A 26,397-nucleotide genomic window follows, 5' to 3' on the forward strand; every position below is an offset into this window, starting at 1 on the left:
CACATAGAGCACTGCAGCGGGAGCCGAGCTCCCAGCCGCAGCGCTCACCCTTCTCCCCGGCGCGCACACTCCAGTGCGCCCGGGGCTACACTGACCGCTGCCGGGAGCGGAGCTCCCGGACTCCGGCGGTCAGCGGCTGCCTCCTCTCCCCCGGCGCGCACACTCTGCTGAGCGCGCCGGGGGCTGTCCTCCCTGCCGTGGTCTCCGGAGAGGTCCGGGACCACGGCACAACCATAAAATACATTTTTTATATTAATAAAACACGGCGCCTAGCGCCCACAATACATTTTTAAATCTGGCGCCAAGCGCCCATTGTCTTTAACAAATGGCGCCGGGCACTAGGGATTAACCCCTTCAGTGCCGAGGCGGCCATTTGCCTCGTGGCTGGGGCTCTCCGGCCACACTCCTCCCCCCCCATTCAAGCGGGTCAACCAGGGACCCATGTCCCAACGATTTGGGTCCTGGTTCCGCAGTCCTTAATGGGGTTACCGGGAGTTCTTTGGGGGTTCAGGCTCCTCCTGCCGTGACAGTCCGTCTGCGTTGCTATGAGCCTTGCCTTGCTTGTGGATAATATGGAAGTCATAAACCTGAAGAGCAAGGCTCCACCGCAACAGTCTGCCGTTTTCCCCCGTGGTGTGTTGGAGCCACCGTAATGGATTGTGGTCCGTTACCACCGTAAAATGGCGGCCATACAAATAGGGCTGAAGCTTCTTCACAGCCCAAACAATAGCCAAACACTCCTTTTCAATTGTGGCATACCCCACCTCCCGCGGTAGCAGCTTTCTGCTCAAATAGGCCACAGGGTGCTCCTGTCCATCCGGCCCCTCCTGGCTCAGTACTGCCCCGAGTCCGTACTGTGACGCATCAGTTTGTACAACAAAGTTTTTACTATAGTCCGGCGCCATCAGTACTGGGGCTTGTACTAGAGCAGTTTTCAACGACTGGAATGCCAACTCACATGCGGTCGTCCAGTCAACTATCTTGGGGAGTTTCTTCTTAGTCAGATCAGTCATGGGTTTGGCCACAGAACTAAAGTCAGGAACAAAACGTCTGTAGTATCCTGCGATCCCTAAGAAAGCCAGGACCTGTCTCTGGGTTGTGGGCCGGGGCCAGTCGCGGATCGCCTCCACCTTCGCTGGTTCAGGCTTCACCTTACCTCCCCCCACACGGTGCCCCAGGTACTGTACCTCTGTCATCCCCATTTGGCACTTGTCTGCCCTGATGGTCAGACCTGCCCACCGAATCCTCTCTAACACCAACCCCACATGGCCCAGGTGCTCTTCCCAGGTTCGGCTGAAGACAGCAATGTCATCCAAGTAGGCCTGGGCGAACTCTCGGAACCCCTTCAGTAGGTCATCGACCACACTCTGGAAGGTGGCTGGCGCATTCTTCATCCCAAATGGCATCGTTTTGAACTCAAACAAGCCAAAGGAGGTGATGAAAGCGGACCGTTCCTGAGCCTCGGGAGTCATTGGTATCTGCCAATACCCCTTGCTCAGGTCGAACGTAGAGATGTACTTCGCCCCAGCCAGCTCGTCTAACAGTGCGTCAATGCGGGGTAGGGGATAGGCGTCGGATTTGGTTACTTCGTTCAACCGGCGGTAGTCTACGCAGAACCTGGTTGTCCGGTCCTTCTTGGGAACCAGTACAACGGAGGCGGCCCAGGGACTGTTGGAGCGCGTGATTACGCCTAGCGCTAACATCTCCTGCACCTCTTGGTAGATACTCGCCTGTGCCTCTGGCGAGACCCGATACGCGGGTTGCCGAATTGGCCTATGCTCACCAGTGTCTACATGATGGGCACGTAGGGAAGTCAGGCCGGGCTTCCTGCTGAACTGGGCCTCAAAGGACTGCAGCACTGACTCCAGCTGCTCCCTCTTGTGGTTACCAAGCTCACTGCTCCAGCTAACTTCCTCTACACCACCCTCACCCTTGGCATCCGCGAGGAGGTCAGGAATGGGATCTTTTCCTGGTTCCTCCATCGGCAGGCAGCACACAGCGGCTACCGACTCCACACGCTCGTGGTATGCCTTCAACAAGTTTATATGGTAGGTACGCTGCCTCCTACCATCGCTGTCAAATGACACCACGTAGGTGATGTCGCTTAGGCGTTTTGCGACCGTGTATGGTCCCGCCCAGGCAGCCTGGAGCTTGTTCTGACGTGTGGGCACCAGAACCAGCACCTTCTGCCCTACTCCAAAGACCCGAGCACGTGCACCCTGGTCATACCAAGTCTTCTGCTTGGTCTGTGCTTCCGCAAGATTCGCTTGCGCTAGTCCCATGAGATTCTCTAACCGATCTCTGAGCTTCAACACATACTCCACCACGGACTCATCCTGGTGGATCAGCTCCCCCTCCCAAGACTCCCGGAACAGGTCAAGAGGTCCATGGACTCTGCGGCCATATAGTAACTCGAAGGGTGAGAATCCGGTTGACTCCTGGGGCACTTCCCGATACGCAAACAGGAGGTGCGGCAGGTATCGCTCCCAGTCTCCTCCCTCCGAAGTCACAAATGCCCGTAGCATCTGCTTCAGAGTGCCATTGAATCTCTCGCAAAGTCCGTTAGTCTGGGGATGATAGGGGGCAGTGCGGAGTTGGCGCACTCCGCACTTCGCCCAGAGACACTGGACCAGATCACTCATGAACTGCGTCCCTTGATCGGTTAGGACCTCACTGGGAAACCCTACTCTACTAAATATGCCTAGCAGAGCGTCCGCTACCTTTTCCGCAGTGATGGCGGACAGAGCCACAGCCTCTGGATACCGGGTAGCATAATCCACCACGGTGAGGATGTACCTCTTCCCCGATCTACTGGGCACAGGTAGGGGACCGACTATGTCCACGGCCACTCGTTGGAAAGGTTCCCCGACTATTGGCAAAGACCTCAGGGGAGCCCGAGCACTGGGGCGACCAAGCCGTTGGCACACATCACAGGACTTACAGTAGGTCCGGACGTCATCCGACACTCCGGGCCAAAAAAAGTTATGCGTCAGGCGCCTCAGTGTTCGGTCCCTCCCCTGGTGTCCCGCCAAAGGAATTTCATGGGCAACTGACATCAGTTGCTCCCGAAAGCTCCTGGGAACCACCAGTTGAACTTGCTCCCGCACTGGCCTATCCCCTTCTACCTTTGCTACCCGGTACAGTAACCGTTTCCACCAGGTCACGCTCCCTGCCCCCATCCCAGCAAGGCCGCGGCCAGCTTGGCGCCTCATACCTTCCAGGGATGGGTCAGAGAGCTGAGCTTCCCTAAACTCCTGCCTGCGACCCTCACTTTCTCCTAAGTTTGGACACTCTACAGGGGGAATATTGGGATCAGTCAAGTTGGGGTTAGTCATGGTAGGGTCGGGGTAGTCACTCATACTCACCGCCGGAGTTGGCAAACCACTAGGGACAGGAGCATCACTGGGCACCCGCACAGGATTCAACAAACTGGAACTGACATCCTTTGCGTTGCTAGGGGACGTAGGCCCACCAGAGGTAAGGGGCAGATGTGCTGATCTGGCCGCTGTGGTCTTTTCCTCTGGGATGGCTGACGCTGTGGTTGGCGGTTGTTCAGCCGCTGGGGTCTTTTCCTCTGGGCTGGGCGGTGCTGGCAGAGACGATGAAGACTGTAGTCTGGCCGCTTGACTCCGGGTGATGGCGTTCGCGAAGGCAGTAACGATCCCTCCACCGAGATCATTCCCCAAGACGACATCAGTTGGGAGGCCATCCATTACGGCAACATCTCTTAGCTCTTGTCCAGCTCCCCAGTCGAGGTAGACTCTGGCCATGGGCACTTCTCGCTCTAGCCCATCGGCCACTGTAACTTTTGCAGTGCAACCCTGCAGTACGGCAGCAGGGTCGACCAGGTGGGGGCTTACAACGGTTATGGAGGCCCCAGAGTCTCTTAAGCCTTCGCCCTGCAGGGAGCCCACTTGGACCGGCTGCAGGTGTCGCCACATATTTGGTGGGGGCTTCTTAGCCATACAGGTGACTCTTTCCGTGGAGTCCACCTGTTTCGTGCCACACTCCATCGGACTGACTGGAGGGGGTACAGTCTCTGGAAGCTCATCTTCACGGGTTAAGCAAGCAATCCGGGCTCCAGCACTCGGATTTGGGGCACGAGTCTGGGGTGCTTGGGATGCAGGACAGTTCATCCTCAGATGTCCGATCTTCCCACAGCCATAGCACTTTTTGTCCAGGCGTGGCTCCGATGGCCTCTGATTACTGGCAGGGGCACTGCGGGGCGGTTGCTGGCCAAAAGCACCCGGGTTGGAAGATGCTTGCTTTGGGGGGCGATGAGCTGAAGAGGGGTGTCCCCCTGGTGGTACAGTCTTTTGGGGCTGGCTGCTGGTAGGCCGCTTCTGCCCCTGCGGCCGAATTGCAACATATTTGTCTGCTAACTGGGCAGCCATCTTTAAGCTGGGTGGCTCCCGATCTAGCACCCACTCCTTCACTTCTGGGGCGCACCTGCGGTAGAACTGCTCCCTGCAGATCAGGTCGATCAGTGCGTCCCACGTAGTGGCTTCCGAATCCTTCACCCACTTCACCACGTACTGCCGCAGCTGGGTGGCGAACTGCTCATGGGTGCTGCTAGGATTCTTGGGCAAGTCTCTGAATTTCTTCCTGTAAGACTCGGGAGTGATGAAGAATCGCTGGAGGAGGGCCTTCGCGACTTCGTCGTAGTTCCCACAGTCCTCCGTCGCCACTCCTCGATAGGCCTCCAAGGCCTCTCCATGCAGAGTGGGCACAAGGTGCCTCACCCACTCCGACTTGGGTAGATCGTGTAGTTTGCAAGTCCTTTCAAAAACTTGTAAATGTCCATCAATGTCCCCATCACTGTCTGCAAACTTGGCAAACTGAACTCGTCCTGATCTGTGCACAACAGCTGACAACGGCTCCCGGGGTACCACGGCCTGTGATGCCCGCTCCGCATGCCACATCCGAATGACAAGCTTGCGTTCTTGCTTCGTGGCCCTTTCCCCCAATTCCGCTAGCCGATCTGCTAGGGATTGCTGGGAAACATGGCTGTTGTGAGAGAGGGCGGGGCTTGTGGGTCTCACTGGTCCTGTGCGAAGGTCCCCTGTTGGGTCGTCCTCTGCGATGCTGACGCCGTCAGTGTTTTCCACCTCCACCTGAGACTCCTCCCAGCTCCTGAGCGCCGCCTGCATGACGCTCTTGGACGCGTTGAAAGGGATATCCACACCCTTCTCCTGGCATACGATCTCCAGATCATCCTTGGACATTCCGCTGAATTCCGCCATCTTGTGCGTTCTCCTGCGCTGCAGTTACTCCTCTCCTGAGTAACTCGGCTTCTCCAATCGGGTGATGAAAAGCCGCCTGGGATTATCCCACCACTATGCCACCAATTTCTGTGACAGGACGATACCGTACGGAAGCACTCGCAGCTTCCGCGTCCCGTTGACTGTGCACAGAATGGAAGGTCAAGCCGCACGAGGCCTGACCACATAGGGGATTCCCGCTTACCGTCAGTAACCGCCTGTTACTGACTCCACCCACTGCGCTGTGGGCGGGTTCTCGCTGCCACCACCAAACTCCTAACCTGCCGTGGCGTTTGGAACCACGGTTCTGCTCTGTATGTGCCGACGCACTGCTTTACCACACCTGTGTGGTGTCGACGAATCCCCACTAGCCACTTGCTAGGCCTCTACCAGTAGCTGGCGGAAGGCGGAGCTTGGAGACGTCAGGTGCTTCCCTGGACAGCCGGAGAACGGGGCTAGGTTTGGCCTAACCCTGTTGGTCACAAGATGAAGCAGTCTTCTTGAGGCAAAGGTGTTTATTGCTCAAATAACCTTTAAAAAGGCTCCTCCCTATTGCTAGGGGCAACAGCATACAATCAAGATCTTTTCAGCAGAAGAAGATGTTACAATACACATTCCTATGGGCCAACTGCCCTTCTTTTATCCCTCTCCAAGACCCCTTACCACAGGGGGTAAGCCCGCCCTGTGGTGCACAACCAATCAATGTTTACCCATGAGCTGTGCATGCTCTGGTCTCATGCACACCCAACATTGTTCCCTATGGACAGTGGGGAGTGGTCGGTCTCCTTTGACGCTCCTACCTTGGAGAATCAGGATACTCCCCGGTGCCGTCCAGTCTGGCTGGGGGGAAGTTTTCCCTCCTAAATCTGACTTCCAGAAACCTGCCCGGGACCCCTCTCACTGCCTGCAGCCTGGATTTGGGCTCCAGAGCTGGGCAGCCTGGCTCCCCGGTCCAGGTTTCCTGGCACTACGGCTGATCTCCATGGAGCTCCAAGAAACCACTCAGCTTGTTTTATAGCTAAGCTGCTTCTCTTTCTCCCTGTACCCTTTGGAACTGTGAGGCTGGATGGGAAAACATTCCGTTTTTGGGGAAAGGGTCTGGGAGAATCCATCAGCCTGCACAGCTATGGATTCCCCCCTCCTGGGACACACAATCAAGTAAGTGCACTTTCTCTTTAAATATATTACATTTAAAACCACACTGTACATTGCTGAGCCTGTGCCTTGCACAGACTCTACATACTCAGGCACTGCAGTGCCTTCCCTAGCCCTGCAGCCTGGCTGCTAGGGCTCTCCCTCTCAGTGCTGGAGGTATGGGGCTGGCTTCCCCCATCCTCCAGCCTGCCTTCCTGCCTCTGGGGTTCCAGGGAGCTGGCTCTCCCTGTCCCCCCAGTGTGGCACTAACCAGTGGCCTCGCCGCACGCAGCGGCGCACCCCCCTGTACCTAAGCCCGGTGGCCCGGGACACTTGTCCCGGCCGCCGTGACTCTGGCTTTGTTGTAGCGCTGGGGCGCCGGGAGCGTAGCTCCCGGTCCCCAGCGCTCATCAGCCTGCTCGCCCGCCTAATTCACCCACGCCGCTAGGGAGCCGGCTAGCCCGGTCCCCCATGCGCGGCGCTTGTCTGGTAGCCTCGCTGCAGCGTCCGGCGGGGAGCCGAGCTGCAGCGCACCCCCCTCGCCGGCTAGCAGCCCGGGACGTCCGTCCCGGCTGCTGCGGCTGGCCACCCGTGCTGGGCTGAGGCGCTGGGAGCAGAGCTCCCGGCCCCCAGCGGCGGCTCTCACATAGAGCACTGCAGCGGGAGCCGAGCTCCCAGCCGCAGCGCTCACCCTTCTCCCCGGCGCGCACACTCCAGTGCGCCCGGGGCTACACTGACCGCTGCCGGGAGCGGAGCTCCCGGACTCCGGCGGTCAGCGGCTGCCTCCTCTCCCCCGGCGCGCACACTCTGCTGAGCGCGCCGGGGGCTGTCCTCCCTGCCGTGGTCTCCGGAGAGGTCCGGGACCACGGCACAACCATAAAATACATTTTTTATATTAATAAAACACGGCGCCTAGCGCCCACAATACATTTTTAAATCTGGCGCCAAGCGCCCATTGTCTTTAACAAATGGCGCCGGGCACTAGGGATTAACCCCTTCAGTGCCGAGGCGGCCATTTGCCTCGTGGCTGGGGCTCTCCGGCCACACTCGTACTTGAAAAAAATAACAAAACGGTGTCCCGACCACGAACTGAAAGGGGACCCATGTTTGCACATGGGTCACCTTTCCACGAATGCCAGAAACCCACTTTGACTTCTGTCTAAGTGGGTTTCTTCAGCCAATCAGGGAGCGCCACGTTGTAGCACTCTCCTGATCAGCTGTGTGCTCCTGTCCTCACTGACAGGCAGCACACGGCAGTGTTACAATGTAGCGCCTATGCGCTACATTGTAACCAATGATGGGAACTTTCTGCTCAGCGGTGACGTCACTTTAGGTCAACCGCAGGGCAGAAAGTTCCCATCATTGGTTACAATGTAGCGCATAGGCGCTACATTGTAACACTGCCGTGTGCTGCCTGTCAGTGAGGACAGGAGCACACAGCTGATCAGGAGAGTGCTACAACGTGGCGCTCCCTGATTGGCTGAAGAAACCCACTTAGACAGAAGTCAAAGTGGGTTTCTGGCATTCGTGGAAAGGTGACCCATGTGCAAACATGGGTCCCCTTTCAGTTCGTGGTCGGGACACCGTTTTGTTATTTTTTTCAAGTACGTGGATTACCCCTGGATTTCCCGAGGAGCCTGGACCCCTGGATCTCGTGAGTATAATTTCTTCAACAGGTACCCCTTGGATTCTACTGGAGAAGAGGACCGACCTGCGTGGGAACTTAAGGTAAGTATGTATGTATGTGTGTATGTATGTAATAAAATTATACTTTCACGGTGTGTGTGTCTTGTCTTTTTTTGGGTATTTTTTTAGTAGTAGTACTACAGGTACCAGCGGGCCCGTTTTTCCGTCGCATGCTGGTACTTGTGGTTCTCCAAGTACCAGCATGCGGGGGAGGCTTGCTGGGCCTTGTAGTACTGCTACTAAAAACAATATCTTTTCTTTTACAACAAAAGCTATCAGCCTCCCCATCCGCAGCCCATTGGATGGGGGGGGACAGCCTCGGGCTTCACCCCTGGCCCTTGGGTGGCTGGGGGGGGGGACCCCTTGATTGAAGGGGTCCCCACTCCCCCAGGGTACCCCGGCCAGGGGTGACTAGATGGATTTTTGATGCCATGGCCGCAGGGCACTATATAAAAGTGACCCCCGGCTGTGGCATTATCTGTCCAGCTAGTGGAGCCCGGTGCTGGTTTTAAAAGTACGGGGGACCCCTACTCTTTTTGTCCCCCGTATTTTTGGGACCAGGACCAGGCGCAGAGCCCGATGCTGGTTGCTTAAATATGGGGGAACCCCTGTCATTTTTTTACCATATTTCGGCAACCAGGATCGGCTAAAGAGCCCGAGGCTGGTTATGCTTAGGAGGGGGGACCCCACGCAATTTTTTTTTAAAATTTTACAGTGTTTAATAAAAAAATTAAAAAAAATAGAACCCCAGCACGGATCACACAGATCCGGCCGAGATTAATTGTAAAAAAGTCGGCAGTGTTTTGCTAATCACTGCCGTAAAAAACACAAAAAAACCACGAATGACATCGACATCGGAAGAAAAGAAAAACCCGAATACGACAGCTTAGTAAATCCATCGTAACAAATTCAAAAAGTTGCAGTTTTACACTTTCGATGTCATTCGTGATTGAACTTTGACCTGAAACGGGAAAATACGAATCTTAGTAAATTTACCCCTCTGTCTTTATGCTGAACCATACTGCTTGATGATCACTGGATCCCAGGTTTTCACCCACTTTTACGTCCGATATTCTGTCTCTATTTGTAAGTATTAAGTCTAATATTGCGTCTTTCCGAGTGGGCTCCCTCACCAATTGGTGGAGGGATGCTCCCTGAAGGGAATTTAAAATGTCCCTACTTCTAGTGGAACTAGCAACAGACACCTCCCAGTTTACATCAGGAAGATTAAAGTCTCCCATGATTATTACCTCTCCTTTTAATGCCATTTTAGTTATGTCCTGCAATAGGTACTTGTCGAGTTCCTCTTCCTGACCTGCTGGCCTGTATATCACGCCAATACGAATAATCGACTTCTTCCCTGGTGTACAGTCTTGCTGATTGTGGAAAGACTAAGATGCCCACTTTGGGTGTCCATAGGGGCTGTAATACCACTTGGTGCCATTTTAGATGCTGAAATACCACTTGGTGCACAATTAGATGGTCGCACCATTGAAACGTGCACCACCCCTATGCTGCATGCAGATTTTCCATCAGAGTATAGCCTCCAATGTGTGTCACTAGAATGGTCTCTGAATTGTATAGCAGTCACTAGAATAGTCACTGCATTGTATATCAGTCACTAGAATAGTCCCTATATTGTATATCGGTCACTAGAATGGTCCATGTGTTGTATATTGGTCACTAGAATGGTCCCTGTGTTGTATGTGGGTCATTCGAATGGTCCCTGTATTGTATACAGATCACTAGAATGGTCCCTGTGTTGTATATTGGTCACTAGAATGATCCCTGTGTAATATATTGGTCACTAGAATGGTCCCTGTGTTGTATATCGGTCACTAGAATGGTCCCTGTGTTGTATATTGGTCACTACAATGGTCACTGCATTGTATATCAGTCACTAGAATGGTCCCTGTATTGTATATCGGTCACTAGAATGGTCCCTGTATTGTATATTGATCAATAGTATGGTCCCTGTAGTGTATATCGGTCACTAGAATGGTCCCTGTGTTATATAGTGGTCACTAGAATGGTCCCTGTTTTGTATATCAATCACTAGTATGGTCCCTGTATTGTATATCGGTCACTAGAGTTGTCCCTGTGTTGTATATCAGTCACTAGATTGGTCCATATGTTATATATTGGTCACTAGAATAGTCCCTCTGTTGTATATCGATCACTAGTATAAACCCTGTATTGTATATCGGTCACTAGAATGGTCCCTGTGTTGTATATCGGTCACTAGAATGGTCCCTGTATTGTATATCGATCACAAGAATGGTCCCTGTATTGTATATCAATCACTAGTATGTTCCCTGTATTGTATATCGGTCACTAGAATTGTCCCTGTGTTGTATTTCAGTCACTAGAATGTCAGTAGAGCTTTGATCACGTCCGGCTCTCAGATCCATACCATCCTTCAGACGTAGTATACAGGAACATACTCTCAATATTGGTCACAGGAGGTTTTACCGGAAAGAGAGATAATGAGCAACCAATAGTGTGATACTGTTTAAAAATGTAATACATCACACAAACAATTAAAACAAATCTTAAAATACATAAACCACACAATAGTGGTACAGACATTCACTAGTAGGGCTGACACCCTGGGCAACAATAGTAGAAATGACTGATTACCGGCTAGAAGTAAGAACTGGCTCACGTCAGTTCTAAAAGCATGAATGACATGGAGTAAATCACCAGGCTGCAGCAAGGGATTCCCCAGTCCCAGGACTCCTTCACACACCCTCCTCGGGTTACGACCCTCCTCGGGTCTTTCTCAAGGTCAGCTCAGATGTGGATCTGAGCTGACCTTGAGAAAGACCCGAGGAGGGTCGTAACGCGTAGGTGCTCTTTGGACTGACTACCTGAATGGGAGCGACGAGTGTGAACTGAGCCGGTGTGTGAAGGAGTCCTGGGACTGGGGAATCCCTTGCTACAGCCTGGTGATTTACTCCATGTCATTCATGCTTTTAGAACTGACGTGAGCCAGTTCTTACTTCTAGCCGGTAATCAGTCATTTCTACTATTGTTGCCCAGGGTGTCAGCCCTACTAGTGAATGTCTGTACCACTATTGTGTGGTTTATGTATTTTAAGATTTGTTTTAATTGTTTGTGTGATGTATTCAATTTTTAAACAGTATCACACTATTGGTTGCTCATTATCTCTCTTTCCGGTAAAACCTCCTGTGACCAATATTGAGAGTATGTTCCTGTATACTACGTCTGAAGGATGGTATGGATCTGAGAGCCGGACGTGATCAAAGCTCTACTGACGTAGAGTGAGGCGCTGGTCGAGCGGTATTCCACGTATCTCCTTTTTATTGTATTCTGTATTAGAGGTGGGAAAAGCCTCTGGTGGTATACTGTGTGATTAGCAGCCTTAAATGCGCACTGCCTGACACTCCAAATCTCTTTTGTTGCATCAGTCACTAGAATGGTCCATGTGTTATATATCGGTCACTAGAATGGTCCCTGTGTTGTATATTGGTCACTAGAATGATCCCTGTGTTATATATTGGTCACTAGAATGGTCCCTGTGTTGTATATCGGTCACTAGAATGGTCCCTGTTTTATATATCAGTCACTAGAATGGTCCCTGTATTGTATATGGGTCACTAGAATGATCCCTGTATTGTATACCGATAGTTACCGACATGGAATGCAAAATGAATTTAGACTCAGAGAGAGGCAATTTCAGATAGCGTTACCGGCAGGTAATATGAGGATAACTAGCCACATGTGGTCGTGTCACACCAGTGACTGCGGATTTTGCCACAATTGCACTGGCGTCCATTTTCTGTTGGACATTCTTCGCCTGCCATAGCGCTGTTGTAATGTCTGATGGTGCGACCTATGTGCAACCGGCGGCGGGTTAGCACCACAGCAAGAAGCTCATCAGCTTCAGCATTAGCATAAGGTATCAGACGCACTACGCAAAACAATGCAGTCATGGCTGCAATAGCGTCCACCTCTCAGTCAGGCTCCTCATCTACAGGTAGTTCTATCCCCACCTACTGGCGACAGGCAGACTTGCAGGAGATGAGAATGATAAGACAAGGGAGCGGATGCCTCGTTGGATAAGCCAAGGGGCCTGGCCATGAAACCTTCTCTCCATAAGCCATGTAGGAATGGATGTTTCTGCATGTTTAAGGCATCACAGATATGTATTAAATGATTACTGCAGGAGATGATCTTTGGTCACATCAAGTTACCTTTTCTCTTGTCCTCCTCACCATCTATACAAGTAAATTATCCAGGCCCCAGCCCATCCCAGTAACCATCGGGATATGCCCAAGATGGCTGCCTCCCGCTTTTCTGTTTTTTTTTATTGTCTATTCTGAAATTCTCCTGTACTGTATATTACACTGCTCATCCTGCCCAGGGTAACCTATGTAGTGTACCTGGTATGGTTTCCTCGCCTGGGTCCTTCATTGGCAGGATGAATAGATCCTTGGAAATTATGACACAAAATGGCTGCCGGACCTTTGTATTTTACTCATGGGGTAAATTTACTAAAGGTCGATTTTTTTGGTACATTTTCAGTTGGTTTTACAGATCAGACTTTGACTAAAGTTGAAACTGACCGAAAGCTGACTTCAGAACAAGTTACGATAACAGAACAACAATTGATACTTTTTCATAGACATCTATAGAAACTGGAGATCTTCTAATGGTCTGTTCCAATATCGACCAAAAACCGACGGCAAAAATGACCAAACAGACTTTTGACTGGTGTGTTTGACTTCCAAACCAGCTTCTATTGTCCCAAACTTCATTATGGATGTGGTATTCTCTGCACTTTCCTGAGTATGGCACATCACCACCTGACTGAGAGAACCCAGGAGCCTGAATCAGGAGAACCAGAGAAGCTTACTGAGGACTAGGTTCTTCTCAGTGCATTGTCTGCTGGCAAGGTCATACAGATGTTCCACCTCAATTGTACCAACATAATGATGCTGCATGACCTCGTCAAGAATCCACTTGAGCTAAACACTGTGCGGTCATGTTCCGTGCTAGGCCTGCACAAGCTGCTGTGTGCTCTGCATTTTAAAGTGCTAGGCATATTGCAGGCTGCTTTTAGCAGGTACCTCAAACAGGTCATGGGAGCCCTCACCACCCTCAGTAAGACCTACATCTGCTTTCCCAGCAAGGAGTCACAGTGGCATGATCTAAGGGTAGCCTTCTACAGTCCCGCAGGCATGCCTACTGTCCTGGGATCTATAGAGTGCACACACATATGGCTAAGACCACCTAGCATGAGCGTTCATCTATACATGAATGTGTGATGCAAGTGGCTACCCTGGCTTGTCCCACCATGGCCCTAACTGTGTGATGTTTGTATATTCTCCCCATACTTGCATGGGTTTCCTCCCACAGTATAAAAATATACTGGTAGGTTATTTAGCCCCCCCCCCCCCAAAAAAAAAAAAAAAAACTAGAAAAAAAAACAACCATAAATTGTAAGCTTGCGAGCAGGGCCCTCCTACCTCTATGACTGTTTGTTGTTACCCAGTTTTGTCTGCTCATTGTGTCCAGTTGTAAAGCGCAATGGAATTTGCTGCGCTACATAAGAAACTGTTAATAATAATAATAACCCTCTGTGTTTTAGTGTGTGCGCGTACATGTGGTAGAGAATATAGATTGTAAGCTCCACTGGGGCAGCGACTGATGTGAATGGCCAAATACTGTATTCTCTGTAAAGCGCTGCGGTATATGTCTGCGCTATATAAATACTGTAACTGCTATTGACTGGTAATAAATAACAATGATGCCTACATCCTCAGTACATCATCCCTTTATGCTAAGTTTGGGGTAGATCAAATGCCCGCAGTCTGGCTGCTGAGGCGCTAATGGTCTGTTTGCAGCATTTTTTCTAAAGCTCTGTGATGTAATAATACCATGTGGTAGGTTTTGGCCAATAGTAAAGCAGTGTCTGATTTTAGGTCAAACTTTAGAACACCTAAATTGATCAGCATCGATATCTGCTTACACACGCCACAACCCACGGATAGTACAGGAGCGATTTGGACACACAAACATAACGTCAATGATGGTTGATTTTAGTCAGTTTTATAAATCGACCAAATATCGACCCTTAGTAAACTTACCCCAAAATTTCTGAAGTTTCTGCAGAGCTAAACCTCTGTATTATGTTCACGGTTTCTGTAAAGCGCATTGTGTCCTGTTGGAAAAAGGGCTATGTAAATGAAATATTGATTATTACGGTAGATAATACAAGGTACAGGAAAATTAGGTATATATTGTTAAATCATGTAAGCTCTAGAATGTTTCTTGTTCCTAGTTCTGTAGGAACAGATTATTTATTAATGAGCATTTTTAAAGTTATTTATCTTATTAGGAGAACAGCCTACCTTGCATGTACTGCATATTCACACTGGGACAAGCAGTTTGCTTCATGACCACCAGGGGGGGATGTTGGGCTGTATAGAAAACGATCTTGACATTAACCCTTGGCCCATCTATTCTGCCCCTCTTTCTTTTATCCTTTTGGAAACTTAAACCCTATTTGATCCTTATTTCTTTGTAAAGATATCCTTACGTCTATCCCATGCATGTATAAATTGCTCTACTGTCTTAGCCTCTACCACCTCTGATGGGAGGCTTTTCCACTTGTCCACTACCCTTTTTGTGAAGTAATATTTCCTCAAATTTACCCTGAGCCTCCCCCCTCCAGTCTCAGTGCATGTCCTCGTGTCCTATTGATTCTCTTTGTTTGAAGAATGTTTCCCTCCTGGACTTTTTCAAAACTCTTGATATATTTGAAAGTTTCTGTCATGTCCCCCCTTACATCTTATTTGTAACAGAACAATGATACAGGGCGGGATGTACTAAGCATGAAAATGTGGACAAAACTCTGAAAATGCAGTCTTCTGCGTTTTGGCTGCCTTATCAAATGTACCAGGCTCTGGAATGCAATACATCTTTGAAGGGCATAAGGTATCATGAAAAGCTGACCATGAAGGGGGATGCCACCTGAGAGGGTTAATTCATCATATAAGGCAAAGAAAGTATTGAGGCCACAAGATAGATATCTGGATAAGAAGGACAGCTATGCTGGACAATAAGAGACAACCATTGGCAGAGGCCATTCCCGAGTGTCACATCAGGAGCTCCTACATGTGCCTGGAGGAGAGTACATGAAACTCCATGACATTCAGGTCATCAGACATGTTTGTACACCACAACCAGATGGTACCTTTGGAACTTGAGCATAAAACATTGAATTTGTGTGGAGAATGGTAATGAGGGGTTGATGTTCTGTCTCAACCTGACCATAAATGAGCTTGAGGGCTAAAATGAGCACACAGTACCGTAGCCTTGAGGTAAGAAATAGAAGCTACATGGCAGTCCAACCAACACCATTCAATGTCGCTGAGCAAAAGCTGGCAGAGCGAGGCTGTGACCTCACTGTAGTGTGGCAGAAATTTGAAAGATAGTTAGACATACATACCCAAAAAGTGTTGCAGACTCAACTTATCTATGGGGGTAGGCTTGTCATGGATAGCCTAAGTCTTGGCAGGATCTTACTTTATACCCTCTGAAGTTAGGATATGGCCAACATACGGGACCTCAGTGACTCTGATAGGACACTTGTCAGGGATTAACTGCATGCTGATATCATGTATTCTTTGGAGGACCTTGTGGAGACCCCAAACAATGATGTCATCCACAATGATCTAACAAGGGTATCCCTCAAAGAGATGCTCCATGCAACCTTGGAATACTTCACTGCCAATGCATATGCCATAGGGCATTCACAGGTAGGCGTACCTTCCCACAGGTGTCGTGAACGTAGTGATCATGTACAGCGCCGTAACTAGGTGTGGGCAGAAGGGGCATTGCCCACAGCGCACACCTAGTTAGAGCGCATATTTCCCCCAGAGCCGGTTTAAGGGGGGAACTCCGGGGGTAAGTCCCCGGGCCCCCCTGTCAGAAAAGGGCCCCTGCCACCCGCCGGAGATCGGATCTCTAACTCGATCCGATCCGCGGCACTGAAATGGCCTTCCCTCCCCACTGTCAGTACCCCGGGCCCCCCGCCACAGATCGCAGCTCTTACCGATCTGCGGCGCTGCCCTGCATTCCCGGCTCCCGTTTGGTTGCCCTGGCAACCTAACACCTGAGCCGTGGCGCCGCCTATCAGCACAGGACAGCTGAGCGACGACTCAGCTGTCCAATAGTGTGTAACGTAATAGCCTGCGGCTCAGTCACCGTCTGCGCGCGCAGGCTATATGAGAGAATCCCTGGCAACAGCGTACGGAGCGGTGTTTGGAGAAGGAGAGGAGCGAACACTCACTCTCCTGTGATACAGCAGCCTGCCAGCAAAAGTAAGGCTGGCTGGCTGTATTATTATTGTGTCTATACATATGTGCATATATGTTTGTTCGTAAATAGATATATATATACTGTATATATATATATATCTGTGTATGTATCTGTGTCTGTGTATATATCTGTCTGTGCATATACAGTATAAAGGGGCATGTAAGCCCCGAAACGTTGGCTTGTATGTAATCATCTTTTTGAATACTAATTGATTACTTCACCCAAATCCTCGAGTGCCGCTGTTATTTCTTGGACATCTGCATTGCTATTACCACAGAGGGCACCGGGGTACCAGAACGCCAGCCAGGAGAGTGCCAGTCCCATTTGGGATATATATATATATATATATATATAAAAAAACTCAGCTGCCTGCCTTTTAATTAGGGACCTCGCTCTCTGAAGTGCCCCGGTCCCCCCAGAGCCTTAATCCAGCTCTGCCCACTGACAGCCAGGCCCCGTCGTCACGCTCATTGCAGTCGCTGGCGCTGCAGAGCTTGCCGAATGACGCCTCATCCTCCCAACACTGCTTTGAACATCTGCCGTAATGTGTAAAAAGGGGACTCTGTCTGCCGCAATGTGTAAAAAGGGGGCGCTGTCTGCCGTAATGTGTAAAAAAGGGACGCTGTCTGCCGTAATGTGTAAAAAAGGGACGCTGTCAGCCGTAATGTGTAAAAAAGGGGACGCTGTCTGCCGTAATGTGTAAAAAAGGGGACGCTGTCTGCCGTAATGTGTAAAAAAGGGGACGCTGTCTGCCGTAATGTGTAAAAAAGGGGACGCTGTCTGCCGTAATGTGTAAAAAAGGGGACGCTGTCTGCCGTAATGTGTAAAAGGGGCTCTACCTGGTGTAGTGTCGCCACTGTGCGGCGTAATTTGAATAATGGAGACTACTGTGCACCAATATATGAATTGGTATTATTTTGTGGCCACACCCCTTTCCCATGTAGCCACACCCCTATATTTTTTGCGCGCGTCTGAGGCATGCACTGTTGCCGGATTACATTAGGGGGGGGGGGGGTGCCGATGCCGTTTCTTGCACACAGCGCTAAAATGTCTAGTTACGGCACTGATCATGGATGATTCTGTGTCCAATTTGACATGCCAGAATCCACATTCGGCATCCAACGTGGTAAATATCTTTGCATTTTGCATATCAACAAGTACCTGGGGGTGACAGGGTCTCATCAGAGCTTTGTTCAGATGCACGGGGTCAATGCAGATGTGTACTGAACCATCTACTTTTACTGCAGGAAACATAACTGATGCCCATGGGTTGTCTTCTACTGCTGGAGCAATGACACCCTATGCTGTCATGCGTTTCAAGTCTATTAATTTAGCCCTTCATGGCCAAAGGCACCTGTCTGGGAGCACATACTGTGGGGCGAGTAACAGTCTCATCGAAACACGATAGGTGACTGGAGTTTCCCAATTACAATTGAACAGATCAGAAATTATTTTAAACCCTGGGACATCCTGGTGAATGACATGCACATCAGCACTTAATATTATTTGCTTCAGTTTTCTGCTGTCCGGGAAAACCTAGGAGCGGTTTGACATTTCCGTCAACTGTGTGAAACTGTAGCGGGAAATGTGTGGATTGCAGTGTGGCCACGACCATGGTCTTGAGTACGTGGCCACCAAAAGCAATCAGATTCATAGTGTGAGTACAGCCGATAGGTGTTTTGGGGTTTGTGCGCTGGTGGAGGTCATGTGACATGACGTTACACTTGGCGCCAGTGTCAATTTTTATTTTGATGCCACTATTTGTCTCCATTATCTATCATGGTGGTAAATATTTCACCATTTTGGTCTTGAGATCAATACTCTCAAAGTGGAGAGCGGTGTCTGTGGTTTTTTCTGGTGGAGTGCCCACAATGTGGATTCTGTGTGGTGGATTGCTGGAACATGTAGTGGAAGGTTGTCTACCATCAGCTTTAGGCTTGGACCTGTGAAATTATTTTGTTTGCCACAAGCCCTGACCAGACCATGTAATCTGTGACCATGACTACATCAGTTTGGGAATGCATTCAGTATCCCAGCGGTTGGGATGGCGGTGGTCATGTGACTGATGACAGAAGACAGGTGTCGGATCACCGACAACCAATATCTCGAAGGTAAGTATCGGGGTTCTCCTCAGGGTTAGGGCCCGAGAGGGAGGTTAGGGTTAGGCACAAATCAGCCACCCCTGGAATGTTAGGGTTAGGGTAGGGGACAGGGGAGGGTAAAAATACTTACCCCCTCCGATGTCGGGATCTTCAATTTTGGGGTGCCGCTGTTGGTCACGTGACGACCGGGATGCCATACCGAACCTGCATGGAGAAGTTCAGTTACTGTGAGTATACATAGCAGAAAGTAATAATGGCTGTATAATGCAGACACCATCTTGATATATATGAGACCTATGTAAACATCCACCTCCCCTCAGAAGTGCATATCACTTGGGACGTTTGCCTGCCAAGCCCAGGAACCCCCAGACCCGCTGGTCCTCTCATTGCCAGGGCATTAGGTGACCATTGCCAGGGCATTAGGTGACCATACTGAGTGACGGAACAGCTCCTGGACCCCGGGGATGGGCCCCGAGGATGGTCACCTGCCCGCCGAGCTGCTTCTACGCCGACTCGTCTCCTCGCTGTTGTTTATGCTCAGCCTGGAGCTGCACCTGGTTCTCTTTCCATTCATCACGTATTCATTTATGGAGATGTTTTGACAGGCGCAGCTTGGCTCCGAGTCCGTGTCTCTGGGATGTTTTCCCCCTGCCCTGTGCAAATGAGAATGAGATCAGGCGCTGGGGTCTAATAATACAGGAAGAGCAGGAAGCGCGGGAGGCGAGACGGATAACGAGATGCGAGGATTGCACGATACAAACAGCCGTGCTCGCTGAGCATCACACGGCCCGAAACGCAGACATCTGGTGAGAGAAAGCGGGATTAACCCCTCGCCTGCCAGAAACCACTGAGACACAGAGGATGAACCAAATACACAAATGGCGTCCACGCTGGGATATTACACGTCGCAGTCCGGCCATCTTTCTTACTGCGAAGCGCAGGAAATATAAGTCATATGATTGCACCTGTTTAACACATCGTCGCAGGACTTTCCATCAGCTCTAAGACCATTACATAAAAATAGGAAACAAATATATCAGATGAAAATTCCTGTTGCCGGCGGAAATTGGTGTTGTCAATGGCGCACATTTGGTCATTCCTTATCCGCGCGGGATGCCACAAACGCCACATTGTGCACACGATGCATCCCGTCACTCATGGCGAGCATTGCGCAGTTTAGTAACGATGTATGTTTGAAACAAGTCACAAATGACATCTCTCCTGCTAAGAGATCTACTGGATCCCTCTGCGGGAATTTCTGCCAAAAAGAATCCCATCGGCTTATATAAGTGATGACATCTACAGATGGCGATGCCTATTGGGCACAAGCAAAACTTTCCGGAGCTTGATACATACGGGCACATTCTATGGGAACTGCAGCGCTGGTGGTCAGTAGAGGATGTCTCCAATATCCCCCAGAATCCACTGCTGACCACTAATACCCACTGCATGGGGAATGCAGCAAACCTACACACACACACACACACACACACACACACACACACACACACACACACACACACACACACAGCTATCACACCACACACACACACACCTATCACACCACACACACACACACACACACACACACACCTATCACACCACATACACACACACACACACACACACCTATCACACCACACACACACACACACACACACACACACACAGACACCTATCACACACACACACACACACACACACACACACCTATCACACCACATACACACACACACACACACTCACACACACCACACACACACACAGCTATCACACCACACACACACACACACACACACACACACACACACACACACACACGTTATCACACCACACACACACACACACACACACACACACACACACACACACACACACACACACACCTATCACACCACACACACACACACACACACACACAGCTATCACACCACACACACACACACACACACACACACACACACACACACACACACACACACAGCTATCACACCACACATACACAGCTATTACACCACATACACAGGCAGCTATCACACCACACACACAGGCAGATATCACACCACATACAGCTATCACCCCACACACACAGGCAGCTATCACCCTACCAGGGACGTGCGGTGAGCTAAATGGTTCAGGAGGCACTGTCTAACCCCAGAGCCAGAATTCCATGCAATATATGAGCCAAAGCATATATCTGGCCATTATACACAGGTGCATTAGTATAAACTCCTGGAAATTTGGTGAGTTATCACCCTACACACACAGGCAGCTATCACACCACACACACACACAGCTATCACACCACACACACAGGCAGCTATCACACCACACACACACAGGCAGCTATCACACCACACACACAGGCAGCTATCACACCACACACACAGACAGCTATCACACCACACACACACAGGCAGCTATCACACCACACACACAGACAGCTATCACACCACACACACACAGGCAGCTATCGCACACACACTGGCAGCTATCACACCACACACACACAGGCAGCTATCGCACACACACAGACAGCTATCACATCACACACAGGCAGCTATTACACCACACACACAGGCAGCTATCACACCACACACACAGGCAGCTATCACACCACACACAGGCAGCTATCACACCACACACACACAGACAGCTATCACATCACACACAGGCAGCTATTACACCACACACACAGGCAGCTATCACACCACACACAGGCAGCTATCACACCACACACACACACACACACACACACAGCTATCACACCACACACACAGACAGCTATCACACCACACACACACAGGCAGCTATCACACCACACACAGGCAGCTATCACACCACACACACACACACACACACACACAGCTATCACACCACACACACACAGACAGCTATCACATCACACACAGGCAGCTATTACACCACACACACAGGCAGCTATCACACCACACACACAGGCAGCTATCACACCACACACACAGGCAGCTATCACACCACACACACAGGCAGCTATCACACCACACACACAGGCAGCTATCACACCACACACACAGGCAGCTATCACACCACACACTCAGGCAGCTATCACACCACACACACACACAGCTATCACACCACACACACAGGCAGCTATCACACCACACACACAGGCAGCTATCACACCACACACACACACAGCTATCACACCACACACACAGGCAGCTATCACACCACACACACAGGCAGCTATCACACCACACACACAGGCAGCTATCACACACCACACACACAGGCAGCTATCACACCACACACACACACACAGCTATCACACCACACACACAGGCAGCTATCACACCACACACACAGGCAGCTATCATCCTACACACACAGGCAGCTATCACACCACACACACACACACACACACACACACAGCTATCACACCACACACACAGGCAGCTATCACCCCACACACACAGGCAGCTATCACACCACACACACAGGCATACACACACAGGCAGCTATCACACCACACATACACAGCTATCACACCACACACACAGGCAGCTGTCATACCACACACACAGGCAGCTATCACACCACACACCTAGGCAGCTATCACACCACACATACACAGCTATCACACCACACACACAGGCAGCTATCACACCACACACAGGCAGCTATCACACCACACATACACAGCTATCACACCACACACACAGGCAGCTATCACACCACACACACACACACACACACACACACACCTATCACACCATACACACAGCTATAACACCACACACAGGCAGCTATCACACCACACACACAGGCAGCTATCATCCTACACACACAGGCAGCTATCACACCACACATACACAGCTATCACACAACACACACAGGCAGCTATCACCCCACACACACAGGCAGCTATCACACCACACACACAGGCAGCTATCACACCACACACACACAGGCAGATATCACACCACACACACAGGCAAACACACAGGCAGCTATCACACCACACATACACAGCTATCACACCACACACACAGGCAGCTATCACACCACACATACACAGCTATCACACCACACACACAGGCAGCTATCACACCACACACACACAGGCAGCTATCACACCACACACACAGGCAGCTATCACCCCACACACACAGGCAGCTATCACACCACACACACACACAGGCAGCTATCACACCACACACACAGGCATACACACACAGGCAGCTATCACACCACACATACACAGCTATCACACCACACACACAGGCAGCTATCACCCCCCACACACAGGCAGCTGTCATACCACACACACAGGCAGCTATCACACCACACACCTAGGCAGCTATCACACCACACATACACAGCTATCACACAACACACACAGGCAGCTATCACACCACACACAGGCAGCTATCACACCACACATACACAGCTATCACACCACACACACAGGCAGCTATCACACCACACACACACACACACACACACACACACACACACACACACAGCTATCACACCACACCACACACACAGCTATCACACCACACACAGGCAGCAATCACACCACACACACAGGCAGCTATCACCCCACACACAGGCAGCTATCACCCCACACACACAGGCAGCTATCACCCCACACACACAGACAGCTATCACACCACACACACAGGCATACACACACACAGGCAGCTATCACACCACACATACACAGCTATCACACTACACACACAGGCAGCTATCACACCACACATACACAGCTATCACCCCACACACACAGGCAGCTATCATCCCACACACACAGGCAGCTATCACACCACACACACAGGCAGCTATCACACCACACATAGGCAGCTATCACACCACACATACACAGCTATCACCCCACACACACAGGCAGCTATCATCCCACACACACAGGCAGCTATCATACCACACACCTAGGCAGCTATCACACCACACACACAGGCAGCTATCACACCACACACTTAGGCAGCTATCACACCACACATACACAGCTATCACACCACACACACAGGCAGCTATCACACCACACACACAGGCAGCTATCACACCACACACACAGGCAGCTATCACACCACACACACACAGCTATCACACCACACACAGGCAGCTATCACACCACACACAGGCAGCTATCACACCACACACACAGGCAGCTATCACACCACACACAGGCAGCTATCACACCACACACACAGGCACTTCTTCTTTACTAAGAAAAATTGCAACTTACATATCAAAACTACATAAATATGATAAAAAAGCATAAAATAGGACATATACAATGAATTGTTGTCCAATTTTCAAAAACAAAAGCAACATAGCGTATATAACTATACGTAATATCAGTATTGCTTAACATAAACAGTTAATCATAAACAACCTACTATATAGAAAAACATACTATACGACAAACACCTACCATAACCTTAAGCAATGAAAAGATGAATGAAGTCTTTTAGCCACATGTAAACCGTTTAATGAAAAAAGTCAGAAAGAAAGAAAATCTATTGGAAGGGGAAGGATAGAAAGCCATAAGATGAACAAGAAAAGGACTTCTGCTACCCACTCAAGGGGGTTTCAGGTGGCGCCAGAGCCTAGACCACCTGACAGCATCCAACCTCTTCCTGTCCATATCCATCATCCTCTTAACCGCGTGCAGAATATTTCCCACCACCTCCTCACAGGGGAGGACCTTTGCTCTGATGGAAACCTGACACCATGCATTCCATGTGAGAAACCTAACTGCTAAATTAACTATAAAAATTGTGGTTAAATCAAACCTTCTATACCCGTTGCCCACTCAGGGTAACTAAGCCCCGAAAGGCACGGGATGCATAAGGCCCTTGATACCGCTCTGTAAACCTTTATATTGAAGGGACACTCAAGGAGGAAGTGGTCCATTGTCTCCTCCTCCCCTAGACATTCCTCACGTGGGCAGCCACGTACATCGGCACTTCGACACTTGAGGTTACCCCGCACATAAAGCCTCCCTTGGAAGGAAAGCCAGGCAATATCTCTGAACTTCAGTGGGATTCTTTGAGAATTAATCAAAGTCAACCCATCTGAGCAGACATTCCCCAGGCAGTCCCTTAATGACAGCGGAACATAAAAGTGAGTCTGCAAAATTCTTCACTCCAACTCCCTTCTAGAGAAGTTTTTGACTTCACCCACCTCCAGCCCGCAACGCCTCATCATCTTCAAGCACAATATAATGTACACCGGGACGTAGTCATGCCGGACTCGAAGGGTTTTTACTTGGCCACCATCCATCCATAACCTGAGGAAGGGAAACACCCAGGTCCTAAAACTCTCTACCCATCGAGGGGGAGTTTTTAGAAACAAACTCCCTAGGTTCAGTTTTAAAAAAGTTGTTGCAAGAAACACCACAGGGTTGACCATACTCAGCCCCCCCTGTTCCCTTGATCTGTAGGTGATCCCTCTCTTGACCAGATTCATTCTATTCCCTATAACATCAGGAAGAATAAAGAATTCATCTTGGTCCGCAAAGACTGTGGCAAGAAGCACACGTAGCTCACATACAGAAAAAGTGGAATCAGATAGGTTTTGCGTAAGTCAACCCTCTCCCTGAGAGAAAATTGCCATTTTCTCTAGGACTGCACCTTCCTGGTAGCATCTTCCAGCCTCCTCTCCCAATTTTGAGTGGCATAATCACCACGGCCAAAATTGATACCTAGAATTTTTATCTTTGGGCTGGCTCGGGGGAGGCTTTCCGAAAGGGCAAACCTTCCTCCCCCATCCAGAAAGCTTCACACTTATCCTGGTTGACTCTGGAGCATGAAGCCTCAGAGTACTCACAGATAAGATGTCCCATGCCATGTGCCTCTGCCACAGAAGACAGGACAACAGTGACATCATCCGCATAGGCCACCACCCTCAACAGCAACCCAGGGCCCAGCTGCACCCCTGCCACAGCACCGCTCTCAATCCTCCGCACAAAAGGATCAATTGCAAATACATATAGAAGGGGACTCAGGGGACACCCCTGATGGACACCCGAGTTGACCGCAAAAGCAGGGCCTACCCAGCCATTGACAAATGGGAAGCTCTCGGCCTGATTGTAAATGATACATAGCCCATCTACCACCCTCACTGGAAGACCATACCTCTCCAGCACAGCCCACAGGTACTGATGATTAACTCGGTCAAAAGCCTTGGACTGATCCAATGCCAGCAAATACTTAAATACTTACCCCACTTTTCAGCACGACATCGCTCCACAGCCTCTTGGTTGCCAAGGACAGCGCTAAATGTGCTTCGGCCTTTCACTGTGTATTGCCGAGATGGAGAAAGTAACAGCCCGGAAACTTCCATCAGCCGATTAAAGAGTACCTTTGCCAGAATCTTTCTGTCTGTATTGAGAAGAGCGATGGGGCGCCAGTTCTCAATACGAGCCGGGTCCTTACCTTTAGACAATAATATGAGAGCAGAGGTTCTCATAGAGGGAAGGAGTGATCCCTTACCCAGGCTTTCATTAAATACCTCCATGAGATGAGGAGCCAAGATGTCTGAGAAGGCTTTGAAGAATTCAGATGTTAACCCATCTGGGCCTGGAGACTTTTTTTTATAGACAAACCGTCTATGGCTTTCTTGACTTCCTCCACTGTCACATCACTCCCCAAAGAGTCAAAAGAAGGATCAAGTTCTTCAAGCCCAGGTGTCTCCCTCAAAAACCGATCCATCCTCTCTCTTATGAGTGGCTGCTCAGACAAAAGGTTGGAGTAATAGGACCTGATGACTCCCAAAATACCCTCCTAATCTTCATGAAGAGTACCCTGGTTATCAAACAGGCCCCAGACTTCCCTCAAATCAACTGATTTTCT

General features: G+C 50.1%; 1 protein-coding gene across 1 annotated transcript; it reads right to left on the reverse strand.

Moving 5' to 3' along the window:
* Positions 1–485: 485 nt before the first annotated feature.
* Positions 486–3,089, reverse strand: LOC135052435 (uncharacterized; the record flags this gene model as incomplete). Its single annotated transcript, XM_063957434.1, has 2 exons — positions 486–1,331; positions 2,247–3,089. Coding segments are annotated over 2 exons (1,689 nt in total), but the record flags the coding sequence as incomplete, so codon positions are not given.
* Between the last annotated feature and the right edge of the window lie 23,308 nt (positions 3,090–26,397).

Source organism: Pseudophryne corroboree, chromosome 1 (genome assembly GCF_028390025.1).
Source record: "Pseudophryne corroboree isolate aPseCor3 chromosome 1, aPseCor3.hap2, whole genome shotgun sequence".
NCBI lineage: Eukaryota > Metazoa > Chordata > Amphibia > Anura > Myobatrachidae > Pseudophryne > Pseudophryne corroboree.